At 48.8% G+C, this 22,060-nt stretch overlaps 1 protein-coding gene across 9 annotated transcripts in view; it reads right to left on the bottom strand.

Moving 5' to 3' along the window:
* The window catches only part of EBF1 (EBF transcription factor 1), a 266,089-nt gene extending 247,118 nt beyond the window's left edge, over nt 1-18,971 (bottom strand). For 8 of the 9 annotated variants that reach the window (XM_064724844.1, XM_064724848.1, XM_064724845.1 and 5 more), the window contains exons 1-6: nt 18,112-18,971; nt 16,633-16,789; nt 16,260-16,323; nt 16,052-16,107; nt 7,031-7,104; nt 294-362 (exon numbers count right to left, since the gene is read on the bottom strand). In XM_064724844.1, coding sequence (XP_064580914.1) covers nt 294-362; nt 7,031-7,104; nt 16,052-16,107; nt 16,260-16,323; nt 16,633-16,789; nt 18,112-18,245 — 554 coding nt within the window. In that variant the 5' untranslated portion in view covers nt 18,246-18,971. Of the gene's footprint in view, nt 1-293; nt 363-7,030; nt 7,105-16,051; nt 16,108-16,259; nt 16,324-16,632; nt 16,790-17,063; nt 17,201-18,111 lie in introns of those variants that run through there. The other variant, XM_064724853.1, reaches the window with a different exon arrangement.
* Between the last annotated feature and the right edge of the window lie 3,089 nt (nt 18,972-22,060).

The following is a 22,060-nucleotide window of genomic DNA, read 5'->3' as shown; positions in this document are numbered from 1 at the left end:
GAGTCACAGAAAGTCAGAAAGAAAAATCTCCTCTTTATGCACATGAATCAGTTACAAGAGCTGGAGCTCTCCACAGCGCAGGGCGCTCCAGTATCCCTACATTTTCCCACATATGGCCCTTCCAAGGCAATCACAACTGCAAAGCACAACTAATTCTGTATCAAAAAAACCCAAAATTTCATCCACATATCCTCCTAATTCTTCCCCATTAGCAACATGGGGCAGGTGTTTCATTATAATGAGGAGAGGGAGGAAGAGGAAAAAAAATGGAAGGAAACAATAGCAGTCCTTACCTGTCAATTATCACTGGATCTGATGGAGTCTCATTTCTGTTGCCACAGCTTTTCTTGTCACAACAGCGGCTGCAGAGCAAAAGCGAAAGGATTTAGTGCGACCATTACACTGTAAAATCATCATTACGAACATGTTGGGTTCAAATTGCCGGCTCGAGTTACCCTGCCGGCCCTGCCTGCAAATCAGTCAAATGCACTGGGTCACATATGGGTTAATTACGGTGTTTAACTTCTTGCACAGCTGGTTAGCAACGGAAAATATAAAAAGAGAGGGGTTTTGCCCCTTTCACAAATAATAATTCAAGGATTGCCCAAAACAGGGAGAGCTGCCTGTTTGTAGCTTCTTTTCCGCGGGGTTTAACAGTTGTCCCGCAGACGCTGGCACACAAAATAAGGCAGATTTTTCCCTGCTGAGCCTGGTTTTTACATTTGCTTAACGCTTGTGTTACACATCCACAAGATATTCCCGCTTCCACACAATTCCCAGCTACTGGCAAGCCTCCCCCCCAAACTCCGAAAGCACAATTATTCTCCCTCTAAGAAGCACTGGTGTTAATGGGGGAGCTGAAATGCAAGCAGCAGCAGCAGCTTTTTATGCTCGAGCGCGCCTGTTTCCCCAAGTTTTCCGAGCATGTTAATGATCACTAATGCCACGGAGAGCTCTGCTCCGGCGGCTGCTGCCCTGCGTCAGGTCAGATACAAAGCAGGCATGTGAAATATAAGCTCTGTCTCCCAAAGCTCTGCTCCATGGCTGACCTCGAGGCTGGGATTCTTTTTGAGCTAAGGTGGTTCATTGTTTCCTAAGAGAAGTTAAGTTGGTGGGTTTTGATGATTCCTTGTCAAGGGTTGTTTTTGGTAAGGAGGTGTAAATATATTGCTGGTGAGTTTGTAGGTGAGGTGCACGTTCCTGCTCCAGGTGGGAATCCCTCCTGGTGCCTCTGGAGCTGTGGCAGGGAGATGCCCTGTTCTTCCCACCAGCCCATGTAAACCCACGAGACCAAATCACAGCCACAAAGGTCAGCAAAGCCTTTAGATTTCACCCACCCACTCACTCCAGGGAGGAAACCCCTATCTCACAAGGAAAGATCCTGTTTGCTGATGTACCTTAACAGAAACTCCCCCACTGAAGTCAAGGCTTCAAGAAATAAAAAAAAAAAAAAAAATTAAAAATCAAGAAGTTCCTGACTTTCCCAAGTCCTTTTTGTCCCTAAGGACCTGCTGGACAAAGCATGGGCAGCTGCAGGGACCCCATCCCATGATGGCACCAAGTGTCAGGCAGTGAGGACCACCCCGGCTGCTCTCCCTGGCCAGACCTGGGCACATCTCAGGTTGAATAAACTTTCTGGTCAGCCTCAATCACACACAACCAAATCCTGGAAACCACTAAGTTTGTTCCCAGTGGCATCCTGGGGACCTGCACCTCGCCTGTATTTCAGCAGCTGTCAGGAGGGACCACTGCTCACTCTCCCTCTCAGATGAACTATTTTCCTTTCCCCAGAAGGTGGAAGAACATCAGGGCAGGAAGAAGCCCTCAGCAGTGCCACGCTATATAAATAGCCTTGTTGGGAGTATGACAAAGGTTCTCTTGTGTTGCTGAACAATAGAGTGAATAATATACAGTTACCCACCAAGATTAGCAATAAAGCAACTAACCACACTAAAGATAACAAAAAAGGGGCCTTTTACAAAAACAGCCTGTTTAAACATGGCTTTTAAAAAAATAATAATTTTGTTTTCAAAGAGAGGAAAATACATAATTCTCTTCACCGCAAAAAGCTTCAAGGCAACTATTCAGGGCTGAAACTTTTCACAGTTAACACATGTGCGGTATCTTCATTTTGGTGGAAGTTACATTGTTTGGAATTGCCAAAAAAAACTGCTTAATTTTACAGCACAATACCACAATTGATCCACCAGAAAATGCCAGAGCCTTGGCACCCTGAAAGTATTAAAATTTAGGAAGGAATAAAATATGCTGTAGGTAAATAGTCATGGGGACGTTCAGGGGCTTTTTTGCCTATAAAAGGACTTGTCATTGGAGTGCAGCTAGAATGTGTGGGGTGAGAAAATTTACCCACAAACAAGGCAATAAAAACTGCTAATCATTTTTAAATGATTAAAATGTAATTAGAACCAGAGTTGGCACAAGTTAAGACAATGCAGTTCTTGTGACTGAAGTGAATCAGGGCTAGTCCTGACATTCTCCCAGCAGACTGGAGGGACAGAAATTGCCACACTTACTCAGGCAAGCAAAGGTTCCCAGGCTCCCAGCACGAGATGGGCAAATACCAGCATCCACACCAGGGGGCTCAGAGGTTGGCACCTTCCTGGGCATTAACCCAGAGGGAGAGGCAGCCACGGGGGCTTGGGGACAGGGACACCTCGGTCTCACCTCCTGCCACAAGGGTCAGGCACTGCCCAACGGGGACAACCCAGCTTTGAGAGTAGGGGAAATTCTTCGCTGCTCCTCAGGTGGCCCCTTAATTGGGGTACCCTCCCAAAAGTGCACCCAATAGTCCTAGGGGATAGCAGGAGACCTCACTCCATGACCACAGTCTGAGGGTGATGGGGAGGGGCTGCATGGCTGGCACATCCCACCATCGGGTGGCTCTCTGGCATGAAAGGAGGCCCTAAATGTTCCTCCATGATCTAGAGAATTATATTTTAGAATTTAATTTGCCTTTTGGGTTTTTTCCCCTCCCTGCAACAGCTGAATTGGAGGTCTCTTCACTCTAGTTTTTCTACGCAGAGAATTAAAACATCACGCAGATTTTGAGTTTCAGACCTGGTTAAAAGTGCTTTTAATTCAATTTCCCTCAAAAGCTTTGGCTTTTAGTGCCTACTTAGCACTTGGAAATAAGTTCCTAAATATTCAGCACCCTTTCTCCTTTCCCTGAAAGAATTTTAAAATTCCCAGGAGCTTCTCCAAACCACTCAGAAACGCTCCAGCTCCCAGCAAGGCTCTGTGTAAGAGCAGGGAGTGCCAGCTCCTTGCAGCCGTGAGGACAAGGACTCATCTTTGCTGTTCTTCCATGACACCTCTCCCCAGGTGGGGCCAGGAGCCACAGCTCGGACACAATGTCATGCTGGCCCACATGAAAAGCCTACATAAATTGATTTATTGGTGGGGTGGGGTTTGCTTGTTTTTAATCCAGTAATCCTTGGTAGTAATGCAGCCTCCCAGCATTTCCAGCTCCTGCAGTTTTTGCCATCCTCATGGCTCGTTCCCGAGCCCCTCACCATCCCTATCCCACTCCTCCTCAGGCCACCACCACCCCCAGCTTTTATTGCTGCCTTTCTCCTCACCCCAGCCCTCTGGTGACCTGCTGCTCTGCTGTCTCCTTGCTCCCCATCATCCTCCTCCTCTTCCCTTCTGCAAGGATCTCAGCCCAGGCCCTCGGGAGGAGGCCTGCTCACCCCAGAGCCTCCCTTGCCGTGCGGGGCCTGGCGCGGCAGCCGGAGCGTCCCCGTGCAGGAGCCCTGCTTTGTGCATCCCAGGGACAATGAACAATGAGGAATTTGGGGCCCATGGCACCTGGCCAGCACCAAGGAGACATTGGCTGCCCGGCTGGGTGGTAGATACACAAGGTCCCAAGATGCCATCAGGATCCATGGCATCCCTGCCCCAAACAGGCTCCTCGCCCTGCAGCATGGAGGTGTGGGACCCCCCTGCCAAAACAGCTGTAGGATCTTTTTTTACACAGACAAAACCCATATTTTACTCCAACCTCATTCTCAGAAATCACTGAACCATTTTAGCTGAAACTTTCCAAAGAAAGTCAGCCTGAGGCTGACACCCTGCAAAGGATATTTCAGCCAGAACAGTTTAAGTTTGGCAAAGCTGTAAGCCACTGAAGGTTTCATAATGGAAATTGTTGAGGCAATATTAACTATAGATGTCCCTCCCCATGCTGCCTACAATACTAATAAATTCCACTGAGGTTGTGAATTCTCCCCAGCTATTAACATTTTCACCAACAGCGTAGATTTTTATATCTGACAAAACACAATGAAATCCTTTGAAATAAACAGCTACCTGAAGCAAACCTCAGCTTCGCTCTCCTACCACAGCCAGGACTCTCTTACACATTTGAATTCTTTGTCTCCTCCGTGCCGTAGCTGTAGTACACTATAAATACCCAGCTTTGTCACATAAATGCAAAGTTTTATTGTGCAGTTAGCCTTGATAGAAAGCACTGCTGAAAGTTGTTTAGAAATTAAATATCTAAAACAAGCTATTTTAAAATACAGAGCCCTCACTATTTCATGTCTGAAATGAAGAAATTTCATCTTAGGGAGAGCAAGCTGTCTTTCACACCATATGGCTAATGGTAGTGCATAGCAATTAGCTGGGCTGATTAATGGGGAACAGACTCTAATTTTATGCTTATAATTGAGGCTGCATTTGCACCCCTGGTGCAAATTCAGCACATCCCAACTTCCACTTACAACAGGCAAGAAATCAAGAGAAACAGAATGGTGTGGAGAGAGAATTTTTTCCCATTCTAGACCCCTAAAGAGCATCAGATTTGCAATTTAAAAGCGTGTTAGCAGCACAATAGATGACAGATTTGTGCAATAGGGTCAAGCGGCCTGGTAAACAAACAGCACCCTCTTACACACGTATGGGCAGCAAAGGAAATGGGAAATATCTAATACGAGCTGTAAGAAATTTGAATATGTCTCCCCCACCCCGTCAGGAACACAACATTTGCCTACTACAGTCAGTTTGAGTTTTTTCTACCCCTCCACCTTATGGCCATGAAACATAAAACATGGGCTAGTAAATAGGAGAAGAATACAGCTCCTGAGCCAGTGCATTTTAAGAACAAAGAAAGTACAAAGTGCTTTAATAAAGGGAATGACTGCACATCTTTCCATGTTCCCAGAACAGAAATAATTTTCTCTCAGTCAAAGTATATTGAATGGCTATAAATCTGTGATGTGAGCTTTTGGTCTTCTGGTTAAAACTCAGCCCACTATATAAAGTTTTAATTTACTTCTTACACTTCATCTTTCTGAAGTATCTGTGAGGAAATTAATTCTTTAAAGTAGTTGATTCTGGCTCAGTGAGTCATTCCTACCACCAAACCTTGCTGGTTAAGGATCAGGAGGACACATCACCCAGGACTAATGGCAGATTCAGACCCTGACACTGCAGGCACTTGAACTTGTCCTCAATTTTACTCACGTGCCCAGTCCCACTGTTTTACTGGCCAGTTACAGGAGAAAAGTAAAAGGCACTTGAGTCTTATCAGGTCAGGGGCCTCCTTTAATATTTCCATGAATTGTTCCTAGCTAGGTATCCAGTGTGCAAGTCGTGCTAATTGGGTCAATGAATTTTAGGACAATTACAAGTTGTCAACATGACTGGGATTCCATTTGAAAAGGCAGAAGTGGCCTGGAGTCCTCAGCAAAGCAACAGAGGCTCCCAATGGCAGCAGAGGCTCAGGCACCTCTTGGAGCTGCGAACCAATGTTTTTGGTTTCTTGAAAGAAGCAGCCTAGAAAAGCAAGACATGAAAACTAAAATCCCCCAAAATCCTGCTGCAAGGAAGGAGGGGGGAAGCTGTGCAGGGTTTCACCCAAGCTGGCAGAGCAAGGAGAGCAACTCCTCTGCCTTCATCATGGGGTGCTACCCCCCAGCAGGGTTTTAGCAGGAGGAGCTGTCAGTGGAGGACAAAACATGCAGATCCCAAGAATTTAGGGGGAAAAAAAAAAAAAAATCAACCAACAGAGAAGTTTCCATCTGAGTATTTTGTCAAAGACTCTCCCCTGCCAGGAAACCCTCATCCAAGTTTATTCTTTTAGAAGTGGGTACTAGTTTTTACCCTCAAGTTACTCCTTTTTAGTAAATGTGTTTTGTAAAAGTTACAACGCATGCAATGGCATTTTTACAGTCTTAAAACAACTGATTGTAACAATGAGCTTATGCAAGAACGCCTCGTCTTCCACCAGGGAATTATTTTCTGCCATCGAATAACATGTAACAAATGATTTTTTCAGACATGCAAAAAACACCCACTAACTTTAATGAGACTGAGAGGTCAAGCTCTCTGAGGTGGAGAAGGGGTCTGTGGTAAAAAGGAAGTAGAGGAGGCTTCACCTACTTCAATCAGCCAGAACAGAGAAGGAAGCAGCTGCAGAAGTTTGGGGGAGAAAATATTTGACTGAATTAAAGTCACCAGCCCCAGGCAGGGCAAGAGAGCTCTGGGCAGACCCAAATCTGCGTGGGGAAGTTTAAAGAAAATCAAGAAGATGATATCTTTTCACAGAGAAGTTTCAGCTGCTCCACTGCGGCCAAGGAGAGACCCCACGTGAGCAGCAACCAGGACAAAAGAACCTCCTGACCTCACTCCTTAATGCACACCCAGAAAAAAATAAATACTATTTTGTCATTTTGCTGAGGAGTTTTTGTTGGGAATTGGGGACAGAGACGTTTATTGCTACAAGACTATAATAGACTGTTAATTTCGGTGAGGAGACCTTTTGTGGGCTACAGTGTCTAAATGAAAACCAGCAGCATTCTGTTAAGAATAACTCTTTATAAATAATTGAAAACTAGTGTGACAACTGAGACCTTGCTGCTAATTACACACACCGAACTGTGTTATTTTGGGATTGTTTAATGCAAGAAAGATAAATTTAAGTCCGAAAATAGCTGTAGGTTCAACCTAGATTTTGGGAGACAGATTCATCTTCTCATCACTAATTAACTGGAAGAGGGGTATTTCTTACCTGCACATTATTTCATGCGTGAGCAGAACTCGGCACATTTCTGGGTTCTTGTCTTGGCCTTCATATACTATTGCCTAGAAATAAAACACATTTTTAGTTGTACATAAGGTTGAGTTTGGAGAAAATCAAAACATGTCACGGTAAGCAAAGGCTCAGCGAGTTACAAACCACAGCTCAGGCTAAAGAGAGCTGGCATCTCCACCAAACCTGCTCCAAGACCTGCAGTTGTAAAACAACACAAGCTGAGTACAGCTAAATTCCCTCCTCTCTGTTGCACATCTCTCCAGCAGTGTGTAGGATGGGTTTTTTTAGTAGTCAAGACAACCACAATTTTCTTTTCAATTCAGAATAAAATATAAACCTAATAGCATTAAAAAGAAGGGGGGTAAAAAAGAGATAAAGAAAAAAAAAACAGCAAGGCTTGGTATACTTTGGGTTCTATTCATTAAAAAAAAAAAAAAAAAAGCAGAAAAGAGAGCTCATGCATTTTTAATTACAAAAGCTGCACAGCCCAGGCATTTTCCTGGTAGCTCCTGAGAAAGAGCCTGGGCCTGATTCTTCCCTTGAACCTCCTGATCCAGCGCTTTCCAGAGAGCACCTCCGGAGTTCCAGGGGTATAAATAAGTGAGGAGAAGGCCCTACCAGAGCAGAGGAGACCAAAACAAACAGAGGATCAACCAGCTTGAGAAATTTGACTCTGAGACAGCACAACAGGGAGACAGGGAGAATCCTTTAAGCTAAAACTGTGGAAAGGCAGAGTGTTCACATTTCAAGAGCAGTCTACGTTCGCTCCCACCAGCAGCAAGGGATCGGCGTTACCCATGAGCTGGGTTAGTGCTCACAGCCCCTGTGGGACAGGATTTCCAGCTCAGCCCCACAGAGTCATGTTTTCCAGCCCCCCAGCAGCAAACAAGAGTGGAGTTTCCCTTGCAACAGCATCTTTTGCTGCCACTGAGGTTTCTAAATCTTTTAGAATGGCACTCCGGAGCTGGGATCGGAGCCCCAGGCTTGGAGGGATGACCACCCCTGCAGCTGAGCATCAGCACTGCCCTTGAGCCTGGTGTGACCTTTGCAGCCTCTAAAGCACAGAATTTAAAACAAGAAATTGGGGGAAAAAACTCAGCAGGTAAAATGACATCTGAGATGGGTCTCTCTAGAGCTAACAATAAAATAGAGACTGAAATTTAAGAAGTGTGCTCTATGGATGAAACACATTTTAAAGAATGAGATCTAGTTGAAATGGAAGCATAGAAAATACTGACAGAAAAGTAAGTTACCTTAATATAGAACAAACTGTTTTTCTAGTCCTTACAAATGTAACCCACAAAAGGTAAGAGGTGTGGCACTTCCAGAAGGGGCAAAAATCTCAAAGCACACAAATCTAAAGTAGCAGGCACTGACCCTTACACAATTTAAAGGGCAACATGCAATATTAATATAATGCATTATAAAATTCCTTAATATTTCTATAAATAATACCATGAATAGACCTGTGTTACCTTTGGTAGTTTTAACTTTTTAACTTCAGTTTTGCTACAAGACTTCCCCAAAAACCTAGGAGCTTCTGGGCTGGGCTTTTATAGCTGATAAAACAGAGGCTGCCACTAATTGCCACTAATGGGCCCAGAGCCTCACCTGGCTTCTGCCCCCTCATTTCCAGCAGTGAGGGACAACAGCTGTGAACCCAGCAGTGGGAAAACAGGGATGCACAGAAAGTCCCCCCAGCACAGACACCAGCAACACCCTGACCCCAGCTAGAATTCCATCTTGAGCTACTTCCACATCAGTGCCCAAGAGAGATACTGATGGTTTGCAAGAAGCCTTGGAAAGTGGAATTACATGGATTATAGCAGGAGGTGGACAAATTCAGAAGAGCCTCATTCCCAGCATTAGTGGGGAAGATGGGGGAGAAGCTTCTTCTGGGCAAAGCCAGAGAACTGAAGTAACTGGCTGACACCTGGTGGGGTCAGTCAGCGGGGACATTGCAAAGACTCCAGAAAACCCCAGATCAGGTTCCACCTGGCAGTGGGACAGGCCAGGCAAGGAGGAAGCTCATGGCACTTCTTGGACTTCATCAACAGTTAAAAAATAATCTCCCTCTGAGAATGCAGAGCAGGAGGAAAAAGAGCAGATCTACTTCTGAGGCCTCTAGTGGGGATAAACACCACCAGCCCTCCTGTCACCTCCAGACAATCACAACGTGACATGGGAGGAGAGGACTGCTGGACTTAGCTCATTCTTCTGATACTTCCAAATATGAAAATAAATTTACCCAGGATGGGTTAGCTTGTTGCCAGTGGAGCCAATGAAGTGACAAACCAGAACGCAAAATTTACTTTCTTTTTTCCCCCTGCCCTCTCTCCTCCTCTCCCCTTCCTGCTGCTGTGCTTACTTAACCTCCAGGTAGCTGCTTAAATAACTCAACTAAATAGCAATAATGAACGGGCAGAGTCAACACTGTGGTACATAATCACCTTGTCTGTTGTGTTTAGCATCAGTGATCCCTTCTTTGCGTGCATGACATTCTTCTGCCTCCCTCCACGTTAAGGATTTGCTTCTCACTTTATTTGCATTCAATTATCGAAGTTGCACCCGTGCACATTTTGTTTTCTCCGCGTCAAACGCGGCTCCCCTTGCCTGCCCTATTCCTGCAGGAATTCCTAGGAAATTCTGGGGAGCGGGAGGACGCGCTGGGGACTGAAATGACTTTTCCTTTCTGAGCAGCTCATCCCCATCTCCCCACTCCTGTGTCCCCATTTACTTGTGTGGAGCACCAACTGTGTGCCCCCATGAATGGCTGCCCGAGAGCCCTGCCGATACTCGACCGCCTCGCAAACCGCGCCGCTCTGAAGCATTAATTCTACAATTAGTTTCAAAAAGGAAACAGGAACTGCTAAAGTTTCAGATCGTTAGAGCTGCCAGAAGTATTTTTACAGGAAGGGTCTACTACGTTACTGTTGTGAAAATGTTTAACTCTCGGATTTGAGAAGCTGCTCTTTTTAACAAAAATATCTAGATTTTTTTTTTTTATATAAATCAAGCGGTTTTTAAGTTCGGGTTTTGAAATAGGGAGATTGCGTCAGGGTTCCCTGTCGCACTAACGTCGTCGTGATTTTGTCAAATAGGGATCACATTAATGAGAGACAAAGTGAAAGTTACAGTGCATAAACTTAGACCACAGCAGAGCTAAAAATAAGCCTGCAGATACACATCAGAGTTGCACAACAAAACACCAGCAAAGGAAATGCAAAATTATAGACTTTGGGTTTTTTCTTTTTGTTTACTTCATGTCGTTTTAACTCGGTGATAATTCGTAAGCACTTGAAAATAGCATTTCTTCTCCTGAACAACTTAAACATTTCTCCACAAAATTTATCTTCCATTTTGCCAGCTGTTACTCACCCAAGTAACCTTCCTGCAAGAAGTCCCAGTGAGTAACAGTCACCCATGCACAAACAGACCTCAAAATCCGGCCCCGAAAAATTTGTGTCAAAAATATGACTTCCCTTCTTCTATTTAAAAAAAGCTGCATAAAAAGTTAAATCAAATTCAATTCACTGCTTAACAGCAAATAAAAATTACTGCATTGAGCGCATCACAGTGAAGTACGTCCAAAAATTCACCTAAACTTTTCACTGTCAGACTTCATGAATAAAAAAAAATAATAAGAAATAAAAAATAAAAAGGAATGGGGGCGATACACAAGTCAAGGCTTCAGTTCTCATTTAATCTACTTTTTCCCCAGTAGATGCAGTAAGATAAAGCAATAAAATAATCTACAAACAAGCCGGAAAAATACAGAGGCTGATTTTGTTCTTAACTATTCCTGAATAAATCCAGATTTATGCTGGTACAAGTGAGGGCAGAATCGTCTCCTGGTGTCAGTTTGCCAGTCAAGCAATCCTGCTTTCAGAACTGGACGAAAAACAATCTTGAAGGAATGAGATCATGGTCATTATATTACTCAGTTATGTCATGGCCTTGATTTTAAAAGAGTAAGAGAAGGAGAGAAATCACCAATGTGCATCTAAATCCACTTGCTTTCAGATTCCATCTGCCTCACAAAACAAAGTATCTCCCTTACCGAAATAAAAGAGAAGGGAAAACTCATTAAAATTAGGGTCTTTTCCAAAACAGAACTAAAATGATTTGGAATGACGTTTACAGCTGTACGCACAGGGAGAAAATAAAATCCTGGCCCCACCGAATTCAATAGGCGCTTTGCAATTGACTTCAGATGGGCCAGAATTTTACCCAGAGAGGATTAGGCTTGTATCCACTGTATATCTACAGAGAAAATACTGTGAATTACATTTATTTGGCTTTGAATCCTTAACCCTCAATTACCCGAGGTTTTACCCCTTCCCCAGGCAAAACCTCGACCCATCCCGGGGAGGTTTATCCCGGACAAGCAGCGCGGAGCTGGTCCCGGGGCCAGGACAGGGAGTTCTTGCTCTGCCTCTCCACACACAATTCAGAAGCATCTAATTATTTTATCCAGTCTCCCTCTGCCTTTGATTCACAGCCTGCTTATCGACGTATTCACACAAATTAAATAAATTTATCTCTCCTAATATGTTCATTTTTAATGGTTTTCAAACATTCACATGGAAACAGCTCTAGCGTAAATATCCCAGAACAAATGGCTGTATATTATACAGGAGGGAGCAGTTGGGCTGCCAGACTGGGAATGCACCAGGCCATCTGGCTCAGGCAGTCTCTCCAAAATCCTCAGCTTTGTTTTCACCCTCAGACTCCAAACAACACATTTTCCACTGTGATGAGTTTACATTTTCCCAAACACAGGTCCTGATCATGCATGCAAATTCCAAACTTCTCCATTCCTCTCTGTACAAGAAAATTAAAATCACCTGCGCTTCTGACATCTCACCAAAGGCACAAGAAAGCTGCTAAAATCTGGTGCAATGTAAACTTTCCCCGTCACAGGGGTTAGGTTTTGTTTTATGTTTGTGTGAAATTTCTCCGAGTCTGCTGAGGCTCCTCTGAACTTATTGATAACATTTTTTTTTCCCATGCGTGTAGCTGCCAGAGAAGGGCCATGCCATGCACAGAATAGAGCTGATCAAATATCTGCAGACATCAGAGAATGACAGACAAGTCAACAGAAAAACCATTTGCATCCAGAGTTATAGCTCTGGAAAAAAAAAATCCAAATATAAACAGGGTTTAAGTCTGAAGGAAGGATTTTTGACTCATGAGTTCTCTCAGCAATAGACAATAGCCATCGAGCAAAACTTATGATTCTCAAGATGCCTGAGCCATATTAGCATCCGTTATATCTTATGGATGAGAATAACTGAAGGAAAAATGGGTGGGGAACAAGTATTTCAGATTTATTTCCTCCATCTTTCCTAATAGTGAAATACCTCAACTTTATGAAAATACAGCCAAAGAAATAGAAGGCATCTCTTCTCCACAAACATATTAAAATCCCTTGAGTTGCCTAAAAACTCCAGTTTTATTAGAGCAGACATATTTCACGTTTTGCAGGCAATTTTGAAATGCATCATCGTTAGAGGCAGATCTTCTGCGGGAGGAGCTGCTGCCTTACGGAAAGCAACAGCTATAAAGTTTGGGGTCCTACAGGGTTTTGAGCGCATTAGGAATGCGATCCTGACATAAAATGAGGTGCCAATATAACATAAAAGAAAATTTAATTAAGCCAGTACTGACACCGAATGTTGTTGCCTGAACTGGAAGGAACTTCTCTGCCACAGGAATGATTTGTGTGTAGCATTTACAATTTTTAAGTGACGGGGACACATTTCAGAAACTCAGCGAGACCCCGAAAGCCACGTAATTCCCATTTCACCCAGCGCTTCTCCGGGGCCACCACCAAAGCACAGTTCCCCAAACACACCCCAAAATGAGGCACTCTGAGACCAAGCCTGGCTGGGTTTCCCGTTTGGAAGTCCCACAGCCCCAGTTCCCAAGGAATGCCCGTGCAGCCCGAGCTCCTGCTCGGGGCAGCGCGTGCACAGCTCATACCACAGCCAGCTCTGCCTGGGATGCAGCTCCCAACACAGCTCCTGGTGCCACCCTCCAGCCCCACTTCCCATCCTGCTCCACAGCTGACAGAGAAACACACACACACACACACCAGGACACGGAGATCCCTCTGTTCCACCCAGGAACTCTTGCTATGAGTTTCTTAGCTGGGCACAGCCACACAAACAAATCCCTGACTTAGCAGAGCAGGAACACTCAGGAGCAGGAACATCTCCTCTCTGGTACATACACAGCCCCCAGCATAGCCAAGCCCTGCCTACCTACTGCTCTAACACATGCTGCTAATGGGACATTCACATTAAATCTCTGAGCAGCAATCCTAAGCACAGAAATCCAGGTCTGATTTGCAGAAGGGCTTTTATTTTATCTTACCTAACTTAATAATCCGCAACCGTACAAGACCTCGCAATTTGTAACCGTGACACAAAGAGAATATATTTAAATCTGATGTGTCCGTATTAAAAAATAATAATAAAAAATTAATATTTAAAAAAAAGCCACAGATACTTTCCTGTATGATCTGGGGAACCTAACTCATTCAAGCTTTGCTTCTGTGGGATTTTTAATTTGCCACCAGAAACCTCAGAGTAGCTGTAATTTCAGTCTGGGAATTCACAATTATCGAGTGTGTGAATGTGCGTGTGTGAGGACTGAGCAGATACTTGCCAGCTGAAACGTGTATGCTTCTGCAACAGTTTCATTTAAAAGTAATCATTTCATTATCCAATTTGTTCTGAGCGTCATGCATTAAAATACTACACCTTCAAGTAGACTGACAATATATATTTAACTTTCATTAAAAATTAAAGAATTTTCAGACAGTCTTTGCAATATTTAATTACAGTTTGATGATTTGAAAGTTACTTGAGAATCTTCTATATAATTCACTGTCATAAAATATAAATGATATATTCAACATTTGGGTGAGCTTCTGTCATGTGTTGTACTTCACTTCCTAATAAGCATTCAGTAACCGACGCGATCCCAACTCTGAAATAATTTCACTTTTGAAAAGAGAGAATTAAAAAAGGACAAGAAGGAGAATTTAGTGTCTGGCCCCCGAAAAAATTTGGAGCGGCACATGCCACAGTTGTGACATGACAATGCCCTATTTTTCATAAGCAATTATAGTCATGCCTAAAGAAACTACAGATATGAAATTAATATGTAAGCAAACATGTTTGCATCTAAAACAGCCTTTTGCTCCCCGTTTTTCAATCTAAGCTCAGAGAGCTTTTGTTCTAAAAGCCTCGCTTCTCAACCCCACTGCACTTTTCCCAAAATCTGTAATTTGCACTAACTTTGTTTTTCTAAGACTTCCTGAAATCAGACAGATTTTTTTTCTCCTGCTTCTTCATTGTGAACGTGCTTTAAAGCTACACGGTAGGTCTTACAAATAAACTGTATCTCGGGGTTTTCTTTTTCCCCTTTCTCTCCAAAGACCCTCTGATGACTTGATAATAATGAGAGACCAAGAGGTCAAACAGTGCCTTAGGATGAACTCTTCATATGCAAGATGCCTTTGTTAAGAAAATTATTTTGAATCCACTGCTCTCCATGAGTTCAGGGCTCTGTTTTCAACAGGATTATGACCAGAGGTTTCTGCATTTCCGTAACGATAGGAAAGCTATTTAAAGATAATATTTATTGATAGTCTCTCTCACACGATCTACACTGAAATACACAAACTCCAAAAGGACTAAAAAGAGTTCACATTTCAGGAAGATTTTGTTACTTTTAACACAAACTAACCAATTTGTGTCTGAAAACCAGGGAATGACAGCAAACGCTTTCCAGGATTTTTTAAGAAGAAGGGTATGTGGCTGCTGGTTTAATTCCTACAAGGAACGGGGTCTGTTTGGAAGCGTACAGTATAACAGAGTTCAGATGCATAGTGGATTGTCTAGTAAAATTCACCCAAGTTCCCTATTTCTTTTTTTTTTCTTTTTTTTTTTTTTCTGTTGAAAGACAGTCTTCAATAGCAGGAAAAGATGTTTTGGGACCATCAAAGAGAGTTTTGTAAAACAAACTCAGCCCTTAGAGCTTTATGTTTTGCTGTAGAAAAGAAACCCAAATACAAGCCAAGAGTTTTGTCCCTGCAGACAACATACAAGGACTGACGTTTCCTAGCGGTACAAAAAATAACCCCTTAATGTTTTCCTTAAATAAAATTTAAGAATTTTCTTTAACAAGTAAAACAGATTAGGAGGGGAAGAAACACATTTTAAGAATTAAAACGCTCAAAAGCGATCCCAACTATTTAAAAGAAACATATTCTAAGAGAAAAATATTCTGACAGGGGCAGAAAAAAAACCCAGAGTAACAATTAAAAAAGGGAAAGAAGGATAAAAGAAAGGAGAGAGAGAATCGATTTGCTCAGATAGTCCCTTCGTAAAAATACTGGTTTTAAACAGAAAAGTATTTTTTACAGGTAGGCACGCACGATTATTACTCTGCTTGGGAGGCTAAAGAACAGACTTAAAATGAGGATTAATCCACTGACAAGCCCTGCTGCCCTCCCCGAGTCCGACACCGAGCTCGCCGCTGCCCGCGCCGCGATTCTGGGGTCTATTCCGACACACGAACGTGTCGCGACACAACCGCTCCTCCTGCAGCCGGCGGCAGCGGCCGGAGCGACAGAGCCCCGCGCCGGGCAGCGCCTATGCCGGCGGCGCTGGGGGCTGCCGCAGGCCGGAGGTTAATTCTTATTAATTAGGCGGCAAAACCATCCGCAGCCCTGGCTGGGACCGTGGAGGGCCGCCTGTATTTTTCTCCGGCAGCCCAGCAGCAGCAGGCAGGTCCCGCGGGCCCCGCTGGCCGCCCCGCAGCCCGGTGTTTGCCCGGAGCGGGAGCGCGGCCGTGCCCGCGGGAGGCGGAGGCTCCGTCCCGGCCCCGGCGGGCAGAGCGGCCCCGCCGCGGGGGCGGGTTTGGCTCCCGGGGCCGCCCCGACGGCTGCCGCCCCCCGCTCGGCGGCCGCCCCGCAGCACCCACCTGCTTGGTCATGGAGTCGATGAGCCGCACGTAGAAATCCTGCTCGGTCCTGATCCCTGAAACAAGGCATAGCCGTGAGCAGCGCGCCGGGGCTCGCCCGAGGGCTCGGGCCTGCCGGGGCCGCCCGTGTCCCGGCTGGGAGCCGAGGGGAACCGGGGGAACCCGGGCGCTGCTGGGCTCTGCACACCGGGGGACTGCCAGCCCTTACCATTGCTGTAGAGCAGCTGCAGGCGGTAGTGGATCCCGTTGTTGGTCTTTTCGCTGTTGGCTTCCTGAAGTCAAAGGCGACACGGGAGGCCGGAGGGAAAAAGAAAACAGTATCAATGGAGCTTCTCCATCACTCGCAGGCCGGGTGTCCCCGGGGTTGGATGGGGCAGCTCTCAGCCCTCTGCCCTGCCCCGGGCATAGCGAGGGAACAGGGGACATCCCCTCCTCGTCTGCCCTCCGGGACAGGGGAAGACTGAGGCGCCCGGGAGGCTGCCGTGGCTCCCGGGACCAGCCGGTGTCGCGGCCCCGAGGGAGCGGAGCGGGGAGGGCCCCGGAGAGGCGGCCGAGCCCCCACGGGGCACCAGGGTACTCACCTTCTCCTTCTCCACAAAGCCCACGAAGGCGGTGCGCTCGATCTCCACGGGCTGCCCCTGTCGGTCGTACAGAGCCAGGACGAAGTGGAAAAAGTTGGACTTCCTCAGGTTGGAAGGCGGCTGCTTCTCGAAGTGAGCCCGGGCCAGACCCACTCCGCTGGGACCAGAAACACGCGGGTTAGCGGCAGCTCCGACACCGCGGCCTCACGCACCCCCAGCCGCCTCCCGGGCCGGTGCCTTCCCCCGCCGGGACCCGGCTGGGCCCCCCCGGGACGGAGCATCCCTCCCTCCCCCGAGCCGCCCCGGGGCTTTTCCCTCCGGGCACGGAGAAATCCAGCTCCAGCTCCGAACCCCGCGGAGCCCGGACCCCATCCCGTCCTGCGGCCGGCCCGAAGCCCCCGGGAGCCCCCCTAGCCGGCCCCGGTACCCACCAGCCCTCCCCGGGGCCCGTGCCCGCTCGCAGCCGGCCCTGCATGGCGGGGCAGCCGCGCTCAGAGCCGCCGGCGCGTTGCCCCGCGGAGCAGCATCGCTCCTGCCACTTCTCAAACTCGGCTCGGAGCTGTCACAGCAGCGCCCATGTGCCTTATCTTGCGAGCCTTTCCTCCCGCGCCGGAGCGGTGGGTAAACACCGAGCCCAGGAGACAACTTCAAATATTTCAGGGTTGTCCCTGCAGAAACTTTCCCTTCCTTAGAGGGCTCCAAAGGGGGGGGTGCGGGGCGAGGTGGGAGACACTGGGAGATGTCAACATTAAACTGATGCCGGATGATGCCGGCTCCAGGGCTCAAGCTGCGAATCCAGCATCAGGCTTTGGTTCGTGTTTGGGTTTGTTTTTTTTTTTTTCGTGGGGAAGAGGATGGGAAGAAGGAGAAATAAGAGAGAAAACGAGGCTGGGAGCAGCTTCGCCAAACCCATCATATATTTGGAGGGATTTCTTTTTAAAAATCTGAGATAAGTGGCAGTGGTTTTACAAAAGGACTTCAAATTAAATTTCTCCTGGAGTACGCTTTGCAAACTCCCTACTTATCGGAGGAGCAGAAGAGGAGCTGCTGATTCTGACGGGAATAGGAAAGCGAGGTAGAGAAATATATTTTGGATACATCCGTGCACAACTCTCTGTTTTCCGGAGGAGCAAAGTGTCAGTTGAAGATCTTAAGACTAAATCAGCAGCAAACATAGTTTTGAAAACTCCTTCCTCCGAGCGAACACACGGAGCCAGAGAGTTGAAACCTACCTATCCGCACCTAGCGAAACTCGCCACTTCCTTTATTGTTGTTATCATTATTTAATAAAAAGTCATTCCTACGGGACAATGGGGATAAATATTTAACTGGCGACATCTATGCGAAACTCAGTGCCGGTAGCAGAGCTCCAGAGCCGGGTTTTTGTTGGCGCGGGGGGAAAGGCGCTGCGGGCGGGCGGGGAGCGCCCCGGGGCGCGGAGCGGGGCGCGGGCGCGGAGCGGGCGCGGAGCCTGCCTACCTCTGAGCGGCCGTGCTGGCGTCCAGGACGCCGGCTCCCTGCATCCACGTCCGCACCGCGTTCATCCCCGCGCCGAGGGGCTCTTCCTTCATGCTGCTCCCACTCCGCTGGATGCTTTCCTGAATCCCAAACATGAATCAGAAACAACAGCGCAAATCTTCCTCCTTTATTCAAAATTTTTAAAAAGTGATAAAATCGCCAGGCGGACTGTTATATGTGGGGTTTTTTTCTTTCTTTCTCTCTTTTTTTCCTCTCTCTGCAGCTGATCGTTGGAATCAAAGCAAGTCGGAGAAAGCAAACACAGGCACGCACATTAAAAAAAAAAAATCCAGAGGCAATCAGAGCCCGGTTTTGTTGCTGCTGTTTGCTGCGTGTGCAGTTTGTTTGGGTGCTTGGAGGGGCTGGCGGGGTGCTGGGGGCTGGTTGCAGCGCTCGCAAGCCGGAGGAGTACTTGAAGTCCCTTTTGTATGAAGACACCCCTCGGATGGCAGCAGGCAAAAAAAAAAAAAATCTCAGATGGCAGTTTAAGAAACAATAGGACGAACGGGAGCTGCGGCAGGCTCTGCTACATCAAGTGTCATTTTCCAGTGACAAGAGAGGCAAGTCCCCCCCCTTCTCCCCTCTCTCTTTTCTTTCTTTCTTTTCTCCCTCTTTCTTCTCTCCTCTCCCAGCCGAAGCGCTCTCCGCTCCTCTCCTCTCTCCTCCCTCCTCCAGCCGCGCAGGAAGCGAGTTGCCGGAGCCGGGCGCACGCCGGGAAGGGAGCGAGAGGGGCGCACCCGCGGCGGCGGCGCGGACGGACGGCCGGAGGGAGACCCTGGGGCTCCCCGTGCCCCCTCCCTCTCCCGCAGCGCCGGGCGGACTCGCCGTCTCTCCCTATGGGAGCCACTTTGACTGTCCCCGCCGCCGAACACGAGCCCCGCAGCCCCGGCGGGCGGGGGGCGGGGCCGCTGCGGACACGCCCCCTCATTTGCATCGCGTCACCGCCCCGCCCCCGCGCCGCCGCCGCCAATGAGCGCCGGCAAAGCGCCGCCGAGGGGGCGGGGACACGCCCCTCTCATTAGCATAGCCCCGCCTCCCGGCGCGGCCGGCCCCGGGGAAAGTTGCCCCGGAGCGGCGGGGGCGGGCCCGGTGCGGCGCGGCCGCGCCTTTGTTCGGGAGCGCCGCGGGCAGCTCGGGCACCGGCCCCGCGGGGCTGCCCCGACCCCCTGCGCCCGGGGACGGCCCTGGCCAGGAGGGCCCGCACAGCCCGCAGCCGGCACCGCTGAGAGCGGGGGTGGCCGAGCTCTCCCCGGGATCCGCCGGCAGCGCCGGGCTGCCCAGCGCCGCTGCCCAAACCGGGGATGCCCCGCGCCCGCCGGCCGTGCCCGGTGCCCGAGCCCGGGATTGTTCCTCGCTGGGAGCGCGGGTGGGGCTATCCCCTGCCGCAAGCCCCGCTGCATCCCCGCCGCTCGGCGCGGCTCCTGCCCCGCTCCCGGCAGCGAGCGCTGCTTTGCGCCACAAGCACGCGATTTCCGAGCAGGACAGTTCGCGGTGAAAGTTCTTTTTTCCTTTTTATTTTTCCCTAGGAAGTCCGATTTTTGTTTTCTCAGGGAAAATAACAATTATAATAAAACCAGTTCCTGTCCTCGCTAGGGAAGAGCCGGGCCGGTTGCGCGGCGGCCGAGCGGGCGCAGTCCCGCATCTCTCCGCGGGCTCCCTCTGTCCCCGCATCACCCTCCATCCTTCCCCTGCCCGAGCTCTCCCGTCTCCTCTCTCGCACGGGCTCTTGCCGCGGAAGGAGCTCTCTGTGCCGGTGGCCCGGGTTGTGCCTCCCCAAACACAGGCTCGCCCATCCTTGCACATATAACGGAACAAAACCCCGCACATCCCGGCACGCCGGGCTCCTCGCGTTCACCACGGCGGTGTCACACGCGGAGGGACACTCTGAAGCGTCCGGGCTCTCTCTGAACCGCTGCCGTGTCCCTCCGTGCCCCGCTCCCCGGTCGGAGGTGCTGCCCCGGAGCTGTCCGCTCCTCCCGGGGCCGCGGAGCCCCCCGGCTGCATCCCCCGGCCGGGAGCCAGATAAGGGCCTGCAGAGCAGCCTGTGCAGTCTGTCAGCTCCAGAGGCACCCCACGGCACCCCGACAGCTACACAGGACCCTTCCCAACCACCTGTACATCACTTTGTGTGCCACAGCCGCCTGAGCCCACAGCCAAGCCTCGGGAAGAGAGCTCGGGCTCCAGAGCAGGCACAGAGCGCCTCGCTGGCGCTGAGAAACTGCCCCCGATCCTTGGCTTTAGGCGAGTCCACACACAAAACATCCTCATCCCCAGCAATCTGCATCCTCACACGGGGACTGTCACAGACAGCAAGTTTTCACATTCCCTGAAGATGCCATTTGAATCCTGACACGGTGCTACTGTGTCACATCTCAGGGAGATGTGGAGGAACACGGACACAGAGCCACACATGAATATTTACACCACAGGTACGGCACAGGAGCAGTTTGGCTCCTGCACAGCTCGGGCTTATTGGGCTTCCTCCGGCTGCTGCTGGATCAGTTGTATCATATCCAGTCTAAATGCCTCCGTGGTGAGATACATTCTGCAATTAAAAGCTATTTGCACCTGCACTGATTGCTCCTTTCCCAGGGCAGGGACCTGCCCAGGGAGGAATAATGCATTTGAATCAATATACTGAGCAGTTGGCAGATTTCGCCCTTCAAATCTGTTCAGGGGATCGGGGGAATGTTTCCATGCCTTTTCCAGGATGCTGAAGGGAAAAGCATCCCAGCTGCAGTCTGAGGGCACCTCCACCAGCAGGGACAGCCAGCCTCGAAATTAACAGGGACAAGTTCTGCACTGTTTTCCTACTTATACAAGATTTGTGCCTCTGTGCCCAGCACAGGGAGCTCCAGCTGCAGGCTGGCAGGGAGATGCCCCACCTGGGGCTTAGGGGTATTCCCAAAAGCCACTAAAAATTGCTGTAAGGACGAAAGAGTTAAACACTGGCTCGACCCTCCCAGGAGGAGTGTGAAAGGAAAGCAGAAGGGAAACAGGGAGGGAGTGAGAAAGTCAGGACTTTGTAAAAAAAAGCAAAAAAATAATTCAAGAGAGCTGGCAGCAGGCAAGGAGACTTCTGTGCTCCATCCACCCTGCAGAGGCCAGCCCTGGAGCACTGGGGCTTTGATTTTAGAGAATTCCCAGTTGCCTTTAGCATTCCCTTCCTGCCCCCTGCCTGGTTCTGCTCTCTGGACCAGCACCACCCCACTGGGACTGCAGCAGCACACAGATCACACAGATCCAGGCCTGCTGGGAGGCTGCAGCATATTCCTGTGGGAAGCTGGGTCCATCCTCCCCTCAGCATGGCAAACAGAGCTGGAGGACCCTGCACAGCCTGCACAGGGAAACCCTCAGTGCTGGGACCCAGCATTTCACTCTTCTGCTGCAGGAGCAAACTGGAGCACGCTGCAGTGAGGGCTCCCTGCAAGCCTGACTCAAGTGCTCTCTACACAGAATAAAATACACACTCAGACTTGCAGGCTGTGATTTGCTCCCAGAGGTGAGGAAGCTCCCAAAGTGAGCAAGAGCTGCAGGGTTGAGCTGTGGATTTGGCCAGCAGCACAAAGCCAGGAGTGGGACTCTGCAGCACAGGCAGCACAGAGACAGCACTGAGACATGGTCACACTGTCCCTGGTCATGACAGATAGCAGGGATGGAAGCAGAGGAGGGAAAGGTTGGCCCTGCTTGCTTGTCCTATGTAGGAACAAACAGGGTTCCTGGGGAATGAGTGGCTTTGAGGCCTTTGAACAAGGGGGCCATGGAAGGAGACCTCACCCTGGAGGATAAACGTCACTTCTGTGAGGGAAGAGACAGAGGACCCAGAGCACAGGAGTCTCTCTTGCTTAGGGAAAGGCCTCTCCCCTGCCTTGACACCGTTTCCAAGTGAGCCCAAGGCTCCTCTCACCCC

Source organism: Zonotrichia leucophrys, chromosome 13 (assembly GCF_028769735.1).
Source record: "Zonotrichia leucophrys gambelii isolate GWCS_2022_RI chromosome 13, RI_Zleu_2.0, whole genome shotgun sequence".
NCBI classification, from domain to species: Eukaryota; Metazoa; Chordata; class Aves; order Passeriformes; family Passerellidae; genus Zonotrichia; species Zonotrichia leucophrys.
This window is presented reverse-complemented; position numbering and strand designations above follow the sequence as displayed.